The sequence below is a fragment of the Gymnoscopelus microlampas genome (assembly GCF_963454915.1).
Source record: "Gymnoscopelus microlampas genome assembly, chromosome: 24".
Lineage (NCBI taxonomy): Eukaryota > Metazoa > Chordata > Actinopteri > Myctophiformes > Myctophidae > Gymnoscopelus > Gymnoscopelus microlampas.
This window is the reverse complement of record NC_139961.1, coordinates 36,255,842-36,268,289: the sequence shown is the minus strand read 5'-3', so window position 1 is coordinate 36,268,289 and position 12,448 is coordinate 36,255,842. Positions and strand designations below refer to the sequence as shown.

Here is a 12,448-nt window from a genome sequence, read left to right as displayed (position 1 = left end):
GATCTACAAGCTCACAACGCCTCGCAGCGCGAGGCGTTGTGAGTTTGTAGATCTGCCATTTTTGGCCAAAGTTCTCTTCAGAATAGGGATGCTGGTTCGAGTTAAGGACAAAAATATTATATCACACAAAGATTTGGTGGACCCCCTGTAGTAGGCTAACTCTGAGGACCCCCTAGGGGTCCCGGACCCCCTGTTGAAGACCCCTGCCCTAAACCCTAAATTTAACCTCACAAAAACTATGCCTATAAACCTAAACCTCAAAACCACGCCCACCTGGTCGAAACACCGGGGAAATAGAGAGTCCCGTGTATATAAAGGCTGCTCGGAGCGCCTCAGCCTCATTCAGCCTTCATTCACCGAATCCTCAACGTCGGCAAGAAGGGAAGCATAACAACCTGTTCAAAAATGGTGAGTGTTAAGCAAATTAAATCCTATTTCCATAGAAACAAGAATTAAGGGACGTTTAGCCCTGCTGTGTTTTAGAAGTCTAAAATGTGGTGTAGGGATGTTTTAGTTTGACTATAACGGTCGTTAAAAGGTGATGCCTGGACGATTTCAGTTAGAATCAGGCCTATTATAGCAGCATAGGCTATATTCTTGAATAGGAATAATGTTTTTTTTTGTTATTCTAACTTAACCCATTCAATCCGGGAACGCATCTCTTGTCATTTTTTAGATTTCTTTGGCTATTTAAAAAATAGCAGATCTACAAGCTCATAGCAGTGCATCTGCTTTTTTTTCTGTTTTTTTTTTTTTATTGTGAAAATGTGTGCAAATCTTTGAATATATACATTTTTGAAAAGAGAACATTTGTAACTCAAATCTTTGCTTCTGGGGGTCCCTGGAACAACATATTTTACAAAGATTATATATATTCAATGATTTGCACATTTTTCACAATTTTTCAAAAAATAGCAGATCTACAAGCTCTGATCTAGTATGTATATCTGCTATTTTTGAATAGCCAGATAAAATGGTCTTCATCCCTCTGCAGAGGCTGGAGGATGGCCTTGAGAGCCACATGGTCTGAGCACATTACTACATGTAGGCTACTGTAGGCCTACTACTGTACTACTGTACTACTTATCTGTAGTAACATAAAAGAATGTTTGTGAAACATCTAGGCATTTTTTTAATCAGGTTTTTGCGTTCATTTAAAACGTGTGTCCTTGCGGTGCGGTGATGCATGTAAGTGGAGGGAAAAATCAATGCGGGTGTTAATGTAACGTTACACGAACTGTCTGGAGGAGAGGCGCAACGTGATGCCGCACACACGCACACACACGCACACGCACACGCACTATGATGGATACATGGACCTTTGTTGGTGGGTGGTGGGGGGGGGGCTGGCTGTCTCTATAGCATTTGGGGGGGGAAAAGCAGGTAAGAGTACAGATACGATTAACATCAGTATATGGGAATATAAGTAAACGTTTTACAAATAAAAAAAGACAAATAAAAACAGGGAGACTCAAGTCTGACCTTGCCATCAGCAAAATGATACACACAGTCACCAGCTGTCTGTGTGTGAATACACACCACCACCACACCAGCACTTTGTTGTGTACTGTAAACACAGATGGCATATTGTGTGTAGGTTTAGAACACAAACACACTGGCAGAATACACAACCTGTGTGTATGTGTAATACTGTCTGTATTACACAAAAATCTATCGAAATCTTTCAGGGAAAAAAAAAAATCTTTAAAGAAATTCATTTTTTTCTGAAATTGCATATTTTCAAGTAGTGAAAATAGCAGATCTACAAGCTCACAACGTGTCGCATCCGGCTTGTAGATCGGCTATCGGCTATTCACTATAGTGCTGGGTCCGGTGTGTATTCACCAGTACAAGTCAATAGGGGTGTATTAACTACGAAGCAACTATTTTAAATGTATCTCACCACCAATATTTGGAGTTACAACAAAGCAAGGTAAATGCACAGCCCAAACCTCTACCAAAGTGTCAGAATGATGATGCTATCAGCATCTGTGTTGCCAGCTATCAGTGTTGCCAGCTTTTGCTAAAGAAACAAGCGTCCAGGTCTATGAAAACGAGACCAAAAGAAGCGACTATAGGCTACATAAGCACTTCAAACCTATATTCATCGGCTATTTCCCCAACAAAATATTGCAGCGCAAATCTTGTATGGCGGTCCCTGGCTGAAAATATTTTCAGATGGGGGTTCCACGGACAAATGCATATTATTCATTTGGGGGTCCATGACATGAAAATGTTTAATGAGAACCCCTGGTTTAAACAACATTAGGAAAACAAGCCCAAAATAAGCAACTATTAGAAACATGCCCAACAACCTGCAATAATTTACAAGCAGCTTTACAGAAAAAACAAGCCCATAGTCGCTGACAATAAGCAGACATGGCAACACCGATCAGCAGTGGGGGGTAGGGCAGATACTAGGGAGTGGCTTTTCTTTGTAGCACAAGGTTTCCATGATCCGCTGACACAGCCTATATAGCCTACTGTGTCCATTTTGTGGGGGAGGGGATGGGGATGGGCGTGGGTATGGGGATGGGGATGAGGATGGGGTCGGGCTGATAACACCACACCGGCTGCTGCAGGGAAATTCTGCAAGGTGACTCAGCCTGCATCATGTATTTGACTGGCAGATGAGTCCCTCCCCGTGGCCTGAATTAAACATGACCTAATATATATGCAATTACAACGGCGGTCTATGTTTCCTTTAGTCCCTTTTAAGATACGCAAGTGGATACGTGGCGAATAAATATTTCATCTGTGTCATGCGGCACTCAGTGGCCCATCCCGTAATGGGATTATATGACACATATACTGGTCAAAGAAATAAAATGATGATAGACGTGGTACTTGTGAAGTAAAACGTCATTATGGCTTTTTAGATGGGGAAAGGTTTAACATGTTGTAAATGGATTAATACAGTCTTTTGTTTGAGTTATACGTGACTGCATTTCACATGTTCACTCTTTATGTTCATAATCACATTTTTTTGGGACATTTGTGAGGTTTTACGCTACATTCAAGATCATAGTTGGGCTGGGCAATATGGACGATCAAATAAAACATAATTTTTGACGTACTACCTCAAATTCTGTATTGTGGGGATGACTATTGCTGCTTCTGCAAAATATTTACACAATGAGATTTTTGCTACAATAATCAGTAATGCCTAAAGAGAAAATTTGCAACGGTTGAGCTAGAATAATCCGGTAATTAGTAACTTTTTACTGTAGTGCAGTCTTTAACCCATTAAGACCTGAGGCGATTCTTAAAAATGTTTTCTGAACAAAAAAAAAAACAGGATTTTTCAAAAATAGCAGATCTACAAGCTCATAGCGCGGCACTCGGTGCCGCGCTATGAGCTTGTAAATCTGCTATTTTTGAATAGCCAAAGAAATCTAAAGTGACACAGATGCGTTCCAGGCTTAAAGGGTTAAAGCCAGGAAAAGATGACACTTGAGGTCATATTACGACGATGTCCAAAATCCCTGACAATTCTAGTCTCAAATCATGATATTGATGTAGCATTTTTGTTTTGTGGCCTTTTATTCTAATGGAACTATTTTGCTGCTTGCTTTGTTTAAAAATGGGCCAGGCGGACGCAACGTCTTGAAGTGAAATTGAAGTCAGGCTGTGAGGAATATTTTAAAAACCCGATCTGGGTCATCAAGTGCAAACTTGGTTCCTCTTGCACGACTGCAGAGCATATCTGTAAACTAGACGTGTTCTTTTCATGTTTATGAGTAGCCTACATAGTGGTTTTCAACCCTTTTCATATCAAGGTCCATTATTTATTCGCCATTTGAGCCACAGGACCACCATTTAAATGGTAGACTCTCACTCAGACCCAAAACTTTGAATATGTTGTTATTGGATAAGATTTTGTCCACAATTCCATCCATGCTGTGTTGATGTTGGTACCATTAGGAGAGAAAACATGCACACGTTGAACAACGTAACAATTCTTCTACATTCTCTAATTGTGTAGACTTCTTGCACATTAAGTAATGCAGATGTTTAACATAATTTGGTTTCATTTTACGCTCTCAAGAGTTAAAGATCTCTAAGGGTCCATTGTGTTACCAACTCTCCATCATTTAGCTGAGGACCACCTGGAACCCCCTCAAGAACCACTGGTGGTCCCCGGACCACTGGTTGAGAACCACTGAGCCTTCATAATAACGAGGCACACAGGGACAATATTTATTGAGACAATAACATGCTCTTAATTTCTCCCCCTTATGCAGCGTGAGTGTATTTCAATGCATGTGGGCCAGGCCGGAACCCAGATGGGCAATGCATGCTGGGAGCTCTATTGTCTGGAGCACGGCATCCAGCCCGACGGTCAGATGCCCAGTGACAAGACCAGGGGCGGAGGAGACGACTCCTTCAACACCTTCTTCAGCGAGACCGGCGCGGGGAAGCACGTTCCCAGGGCTGTGTTTGTAGACCTGGAGCCAACAGTCATAGGTAAGAAGAGGTCAAAAGGAAAGCCGCTTTTTCACCAGGCAGATATTTCTGTTACAGGTTGATTCTAAGGCAGGGGGGTGATGCAACTTTGATGATGGAGAGGGCCACTATATTTCCACACTCACTCCAGAGGGCCACATTTCGGGCAGACGCCTCTTATCTCCGTATTTTAACTTTTTTTCGTAAATTAATTCTATGTCACACAAAAGTAGCAAAAATAGCCGATCTACAAGCTCAAAACGCGTCACAGTGCGACGCGTTTTGAGCTTGTAGATCTTTTGCTGTTTTTGAATTGGAATCCAGATTTCTTTTTGTTGCTATTTTTGAATTGGAATCCTGAAAAGTAACAATTTTATTTAATTTTAAATGCATTTAGTTATACTTATGTTAACTTTATGAACTTAAATACAAATACATTGGACATAAAAAAGACACTTGAATTGTAATACTAGTCATTAAGCTACTAATATAGACTGAGATAATTAAAGCGGGTCATGTTTGTTTGGAATTGTAATAGATGAAATCAATAATATATCAGTATTCCGATATTAACCTGCGGGCTGCATTAGGTGAAGGTGGGGGCCGCATGTGGCCCCCGGGCCGCCAGTTGCCCATGTATGATCTAAGGCCTGCCACAATTATTACATAATCGCCTGATCGTGTTCATGTGAGATAATCGCAGTTATTTTGTCACAATCGTTTCCGTGTTTAAAGGGCAAGAGCACTTTGGTAGAGGTTTGGGTTGTGTTACCTTGCCATGATGTAACTCCAAAGGTGGACAAGAAATCAAAAATAATTGCTCCATTGATTAGAAATTGATAATTCAAAATATGCTCCTCATTGACTTACATTGTACGGTAAAACAGCTCTCAAAGTCACTCTTTTAGCACATAAACGAACACAAACAAAGTTGATTCAGACAATATAGAACATCACCAAACCCAGTACTGTTTGTTTTTTAAATTAAAATGTTAACTTCCCATTGATATTGCTATTTCTATTAAGAAGAAAACCCGGACTGGATCCGTGGATCCGGATCTTCAAATAGTAAAATCAGCAGGAAGTTGACATTTTTATTAAAAAAATAAACAGTACTGGGTTTGGTGATGTTCTATATTGTCTGAATTAGCTTTGATTGTGTTCGTTTACGTGCTAAAATAGTGACTTTGAGAGCTGTTTCAGCGTACAATGTAAGTCAATGAGGAGCATATTTTGAATTATCAATTTCTAATCAATGGAGCAATTATTTTTGATTTCATGTCCACCTTTGGAGTTACATCATGGCAAGGTAAATACAAAACCCAAACCTCTACCAAAGTGGTCTTGCCCTTTAAAAGTGTTCATACATTTTCAAATATAAAAATAGCAGATCCACAAGCTTACAACGCGTCACACGTTGTAAGCTTGCAAGACTGCCACATTGCCTCGAGCGAACGATGCACAGACTAAAAGAAACATGCGTCCATGTCGTCCCACAGACGAGGTCCGTTCAGGTACCTACCGCCAGCTGTTCCACCCTGAGCAGCTGATCACTGGCAAGGAGGACGCGGCCAACAACTACGCCCGTGGTCACTACACCATCGGCAAGGAGATCATTGACATGGTTCTGGACAGGACTCGTAAGCTGGTAAGCCATGCCAATTGACATACTGTATGGCCTGCTCTGTGTGTTAGTGTGTGTTGTGTTTTTCCTGGGTGTCTGTGTACGTCTGTTAACTAGGCAACAGTAGGCCTGGATCGCTGGCGTACCGGTCCAGTCACCTAGGCTCAATGAAACCTGACAGCGCGTCGCGGGTTTGCCTCCCGATTGCCGCGCTACGAGCTTGTAGATTTACTATTTTTGAAAAATCGTGAAAATGTGTGCAAATCTTTGAATATATATTATATTATATATTATATATTATATATTATATATATTATTTTAAAGCGAACATTAACTCAAATCTTTCCTTCTGGGGGTCCCTGGAACAAAATATTTTGAGATGGGGGTCCGCGGCCAAATTCATATCATTTTGGGTCCTTGACATGAAAAAGTTTGAAAACCACTGATATATAAACATACGTTTTTCAGAAAACCGTTCAGAATTTAGAATACATTTTGCAGAATCGGAACCTCAGGCCTCAATGGGTTGATGTAGTAATATGGTCATCGCCTGGCATTGTGCACACATGAATTACAAAAACAATACTAGTGATGTTGTGACATGTAGAACATGTGGAGACTGGTGTTACAGGGGAAGGCCAGAGCTTGATCAACTCTTTGTTCTTCGTTTAGGCGGACCAGTGCACTGGGCTCCAAGGTTTCCTCATCTTCCACTCCTTTGGTGGAGGAACCGGCTCCGGGTTCACCTCCCTGCTGATGGAGCGCCTCTCCGTCGACTACGGGAAGAAATCCAAGCTGGAGTTTGCCGTTTATCCTGCACCCCAGGTGTCCACGGCCGTGGTGGAGCCCTACAACTCCATCCTGACCACGCACACCACCCTGGAACACTCTGACTGTGCCTTCATGGTGGACAACGAGGCCATCTACGACATCTGCCGCAGGAACCTGGACATTGAGCGCCCCTCGTACACCAACCTCAACAGGCTGATTGGTCAGATTGTGTCCTCTATCACTGCTTCTCTTCGCTTTGACGGCGCTTTGAACGTGGACCTCACAGAGTTCCAGACCAACCTGGTGCCGTACCCTCGTATCCACTTCCCTCTGGCCACCTACGCCCCGGTTATCTCCGCCGAGAAGGCCTACCACGAGCAGCTCTCCGTGGCCGACATCACCAACGCCTGCTTCGAGCCGGCCAACCAGATGGTGAAGTGTGACCCTCGCCACGGCAAGTACATGGCCTGCTGTCTGCTGTACCGAGGCGACGTCGTGCCCAAGGACGTCAACTCGGCCATCGCCACCATCAAGACCAAGCGCACGATCCAGTTCGTGGACTGGTGTCCCACGGGCTTCAAGGTGGGCATCAACTACCAGCCGCCCACCGTGGTTCCCGGAGGAGACCTGGCCAAGGTGCAGAGGGCCGTGTGCATGCTGAGCAACACCACGGCCATCGCCGAGGCCTGGGCCCGCCTGGACCACAAGTTTGACCTCATGTACGCCAAGAGGGCCTTCGTCCACTGGTACGTTGGCGAGGGCATGGAGGAGGGGGAGTTCTCTGAGGCCAGAGAGGACATGGCCGCCCTGGAGAAGGATTACGAAGAGGTGGGCACCGACAGTGTCGGAGAGGGAGAGGAGGAGGAAGGCGAGGAGTACTAGAAGTACTTGTTGTTTGCTCCAAGACGGTGCACATGATATCCAAGTTCTTCAAGGTCATCGTTATTATCCCAGTTTGACATGTGTTGTCTTCATTTTGCCGTTTTTTCCCCAATACATTGTGTTATGATGTTCAATTCAATAGCACAAGGCTAAACACCCCCCAAAAATGTTAATGGATCGGACATGTTTTATTAAGAAGCACATTCCTGCCCCCACCCTTTTAATAAAGAAAAGTACTTCAAGCAATTATCCGACTTGTGTTTTCACTGGGTTACTGTTGTAGAATCAGCAATCAATCCACAGAATCTGTGTAGAATCAAGTGATTAATGTTCTTCTGTGTAGAATCAAGTGATTAATGTTCTTCTGTGTAGAATCAAGTGATTAATGTTCTATCATTAGCAAGGAGTTGTTGGAATGGGTGCCATTAGGACAAGTTCATGTAATTCCCCCGCTAAGTGATTTTGTTTTGTGAAATATGTATATTGTAGCCTGGGCACCTAGGCTGCAATGGGGTGCTCCTTCCATTCCGACATCTCACCACTCCGACTAGTGGCTTCCGCGTGCGGTTAAGGTTAGGGTTAGGGTTAGGTATAGGGTTAGTCAACGTCGGAAAGGCGACATGTCGGAAAGGAGAAATGCACCCGGCTGCAATGCGGCCGGCCTGGCAGCGTGTCACGGGTTCGAGTCCCGATCCCGACGACTTTTGCTGCGTGTCACACCCCATCTCTCTCTCCCCATTTCCTGACAGTGTACTGTCCTATCAATAAAGACATAAAAGCCCAAAAATAAATCTTTTAAAATAAAAACTATATATATATATATATATATATATATATATATACATATATTCGTTGCTGTCCGGCAGGAACCAGCTAACTCCATTTTTCCGCTTTTGCATTTTTCCACCATAAATCAGTGCTATTGAACGCCCTTTACGTCTGTGTTTTGTTTAAAAAGATATTGAACCAATGCCAAAAAGCGCTTCTGACAAAACCAGCTAACTCCATTGGATCCTCAAGCTTTCTGCAAAACCAGCTAACTCCACCAAAGGAGGGTGGAGTTAGCTGGTTTTGCTGACTCCAGGCTCCACCCCCTTTTGACCTCCAACCTCATTGTGAGCTTAGAGGTCCATTTAGCTGTTCTTAACTCCATTTTTTGTATTTGTCATTTCCTGAAAAATGTATATCTTGACTTAGAGTAAGCTGGCTTCTGCCGGACAGCAGAGTAATATATATATATATATATATATATATATATATATATATATATATATATATATATATATATATATATATATATATATATATATATATATATATATATATATATTTCTGATAGCAATTCTATCAAATCAAAAGATGCTCATACCAGGATGCAGGACAAACAAGTGAAATTGGAAGTGATGACAAAGAAATGAGCAGACAAAATTGGAGCTGGAAGATAAAATGTGAAGCTGATAAATGGGTCCTCTCTCCTGATTGGCTGAAAATGTATTTTCTCTATTTGCGAGATTGGGAGACTCTGTTACTGAACAAACACTGTAGCAATGATTACTATCTGGGGCCTGTTCCTCAAAAGGTGAATAAACTAAGCCTGGACTTAAGCCAAATCCAGACTTGACAAAGTCGGGTCCATATAAGCCTCGTTTATTCCGTTCCTCGAAGCAAAGCCAGGCTGAAAAGGAGCGACTTTGTCGAGCTAGGCCTTGTCAAGCCAGGCTATGTCCAGTCAGGATAATGAAGCCAGGCTTCACGTATTTCTATAAAAGACCATGAAAGTCGATAGCAGAATCCTTGAACTTGACCAATCATGGAGTCCAAAACCAGAGCGGCGTTCCTCTCTGTGGCTGAACAGCAGCATTGCAGCAGCTCATGAAATCATACAAGGAAGTAAAATCTAAAATGTATTATAAGCGAGAAACGCGACCGCAATAAATAGATCCAGGGAGAAAGCGTGGCAAGGTATTGCAAGCACACACAGAGTGTGTGTGTGTGTGTGTGTGTGTGTGTGTGTGTGTGTGTGTGTGTGTGTGTGTGTGTGTGTGTGTGTGTGTGTGTGTGTGTGTGCGCGCGCGACGGTACGGGACGGCAACGGGACGCACGGGACGGGACGCCGCGGGGGGTTGACCGCGACTGGGGGCCGCGACGGGATGAGCGGGGGACAGGGGGACAGGGGGACGGGGGGGGGACGGGGGGACGGGGGACGGGGACGGGGGGGGGGGGGGGGGGCGAGACACTCAATAGCCCCACATTTGCAAGACCACTTTGGTAGAGGTTTGGGTTGTGTAGTTACCTTGCCATCATGATGTAACTCCAAAGGTGGACAAGAAATAAAAAATAATTTCTCCATTGACTAGAAATTGATCATTTAAAATATGCTCCTCATTGACTTACATTCAGTGAAAAAAAAAATCTGTTATATATTATCAAACATCTAACAACAATATGAACTAGTGTTAACAGAGTGACAATGACATCCCATGAGTCATTGTGAAACAATTATGATTCATGGTCACACACTATTTCAGTAATATAATTAATTTGATTATATCTGATTGTATTTATTTCATTTTATTTGAATGCAAGGTCATTAAAATGAGTCCATATTCAAACACATGTGTTGAATTAACTGTGGAAAAACTTGAAGAACAAGGCACTGGATTAAGTAAGCTTGGCTGTTAGCCTGCTCCTGACCAGGCTAACTTCACAGCTAAATTGCCATGGTAACTAAGGTAGGATTGCTTCAATTCTCTTTTGAGGAATCGGCTCATGGCTAAACTTAGCCCGGGTGAACTAGCTAAACTAATCTTCAAGCTAATTCAGCTTTTGAGGAACCGATTCAGCCCTAATCCTGGCTAAATTAAGCCAGGATAGGTGTTAAAGCCAGGCTTAAGCTTTAATTCTCTTTTGAGGAACAGGCCTCAGAATGTATAGTTTTAACCTTTTATCAAAAACACTTGTTTTTAAACCCAAAATATCACTTACTCTTTCGACCTTATAGCAGCATCTTTGAGCTAGCAAGTGCAGCCAGTGTCTGTGTCGGACCATTGCATATAAAATGGCTAGAGGACGCCCCCTACTGACATAAGAGAATACTGTGAACATTTCACATTCTTACCTTCAACGTATATGCCTTTAAACCTTCATAACATAAACTTCTGTTGAACAATTTTAGTATGCCGGACAAAACGAAGGAGCCAGCTGTGACAGATCACCCAACTAACTGCAAACCTATAGCCCTCACTGGAACTGTTTGATTCAAAGATGCAGTGAAACGTTTTTAAGCAATGAACACCATTTAAAGTTGATCTCAAAATGTGATTCAAATTCCCATTATTCAGTGGTGTAAGGTTACTGAGTACATTTACTCAAGTACTTAACTTAAGTACAAGTCTGAGGTACTTTTAATTTACTGGAGTATTTCCAATTGTCTATACTTTTACTTCTACTCCACTACATCTCAGAGGCAAATATTGTACTTTTACTCCACTACAATTATTTGAAAACTTTATTTACTGTACCAGTTACTTTGCAGATATAAAGTATTATTATAAAACATACATTAACCACTTTAGCCTTATTTTATACCTAGGCTATTTGAAAATAGCCGACGGGTTGTGATCTTGTAGATCTGCTATTTTGAAACATCTTAGTACTTTTACTTTTGGTACGTTAAGTACGTTTTCATACCAATACTTTTGTGCTTTTCTCAAGTACATTTTTAATTCTGGACTTTTACTTGTAACAGAGTACATTGCAGTATTGATACTTTTACTTAAGTAAATAATGTGAGTACTTTTTCCACCACTGTAAATGAACTAGCCTGGGCAGCATTCCATTTTCGGGTATATGATCCGGTCGGAAAAAAAGAAAAAGTGGCCGGATAGGCAGAACCGGAAAGACGTCTCACCCCAAAATAGGTCCGTGCTAATAAAATCCTTGATACGGCATTGTTTAGCTTATTTTTTAAATGTAAATGTGCGTGCACTATCCGGAGACTATTTAGCGTCGGTATTATCCCAAGGGGAAATTCTATTCCATTTAAACCGCAAAACCGGATAGGCAGAACCGGAAAGAGGATTATTTTTTCTTTTTTTTTTTCAGTAGGCGTGGTCTAGACCGGATCATATGTTGTCTTCTGGAACGCAGACCAGGCTTTCCTCCGAGGTGGAAAGACTGGTGATGCGAGGTTATAAATGAACAGGGGCGACAGTGAAAACCAAACGCGTCGATAGGGGGCAGCATCAACACATCATAGTCATGAATGTGTTTCTCCTTTTTTCCCACCAGTCGTTGACCTCCCCTAACACCAGGAGGGAGTGTTGCCATGTCCGCTTATTATAGGCCACTTTGGGCTTGTTTCTAAAGTGTAGTTACTTATTTGGGCTTGCTTCTAAAGTGTTAAATTATTATCTAACCCAGTGGTTCTCAGATATTTTCAATGCAAGGAACCCCCAATTTCATATGTATTCGTCCGCAGACCCCCTCATCTAAAAATATTTTGTGTCAGGGACTCCCCCATACAAGATTTGTTGCAAAATTGACCTATTTTATTTATCAGGATCTGCTATTTAAAAAAGAATGCTATTTGAAAAAAATAAATAGCAGATCTACAAGCTCACAACGCGTCGCGATCGCGATGCATTGTAGTCGTGCCGTTGTGAGCTTGTAGATCTGCTATTTTCACAAAGTCACTTCTTTTTGGGCTCGTTTTCCTAGACTCTG

The 12,448-nt window shown here is 42.2% G+C and overlaps 1 protein-coding gene across 2 annotated transcripts; it reads left to right on the top strand.

Moving 5' to 3' along the window:
- Window positions 1-352: 352 nt before the first annotated feature.
- LOC311040439 (tubulin alpha chain-like) lies at window positions 353-7,969 on the top strand (the record flags this gene model as incomplete). 2 transcript variants are annotated; one of them, XM_084050728.1, is made up of 4 exons in its annotated part: window positions 353-408; window positions 4,245-4,467; window positions 5,946-6,094; window positions 6,743-7,969. In XM_084050728.1, 4 exons carry the CDS (start codon window positions 406-408, stop codon window positions 7,721-7,723), a joined length of 1,356 nt encoding a protein of 451 aa, XP_083906854.1. In that variant the 3' UTR covers window positions 7,724-7,969. The 2 variants fall into 2 exon arrangements, with proteins under 2 accessions (XP_083906854.1, XP_083906853.1); XM_084050727.1 differs by lacking the exon at window positions 353-408 and having other exon boundaries at window positions 4,239-4,467.
- Window positions 7,970-12,448: the final 4,479 nt, after the last annotated feature.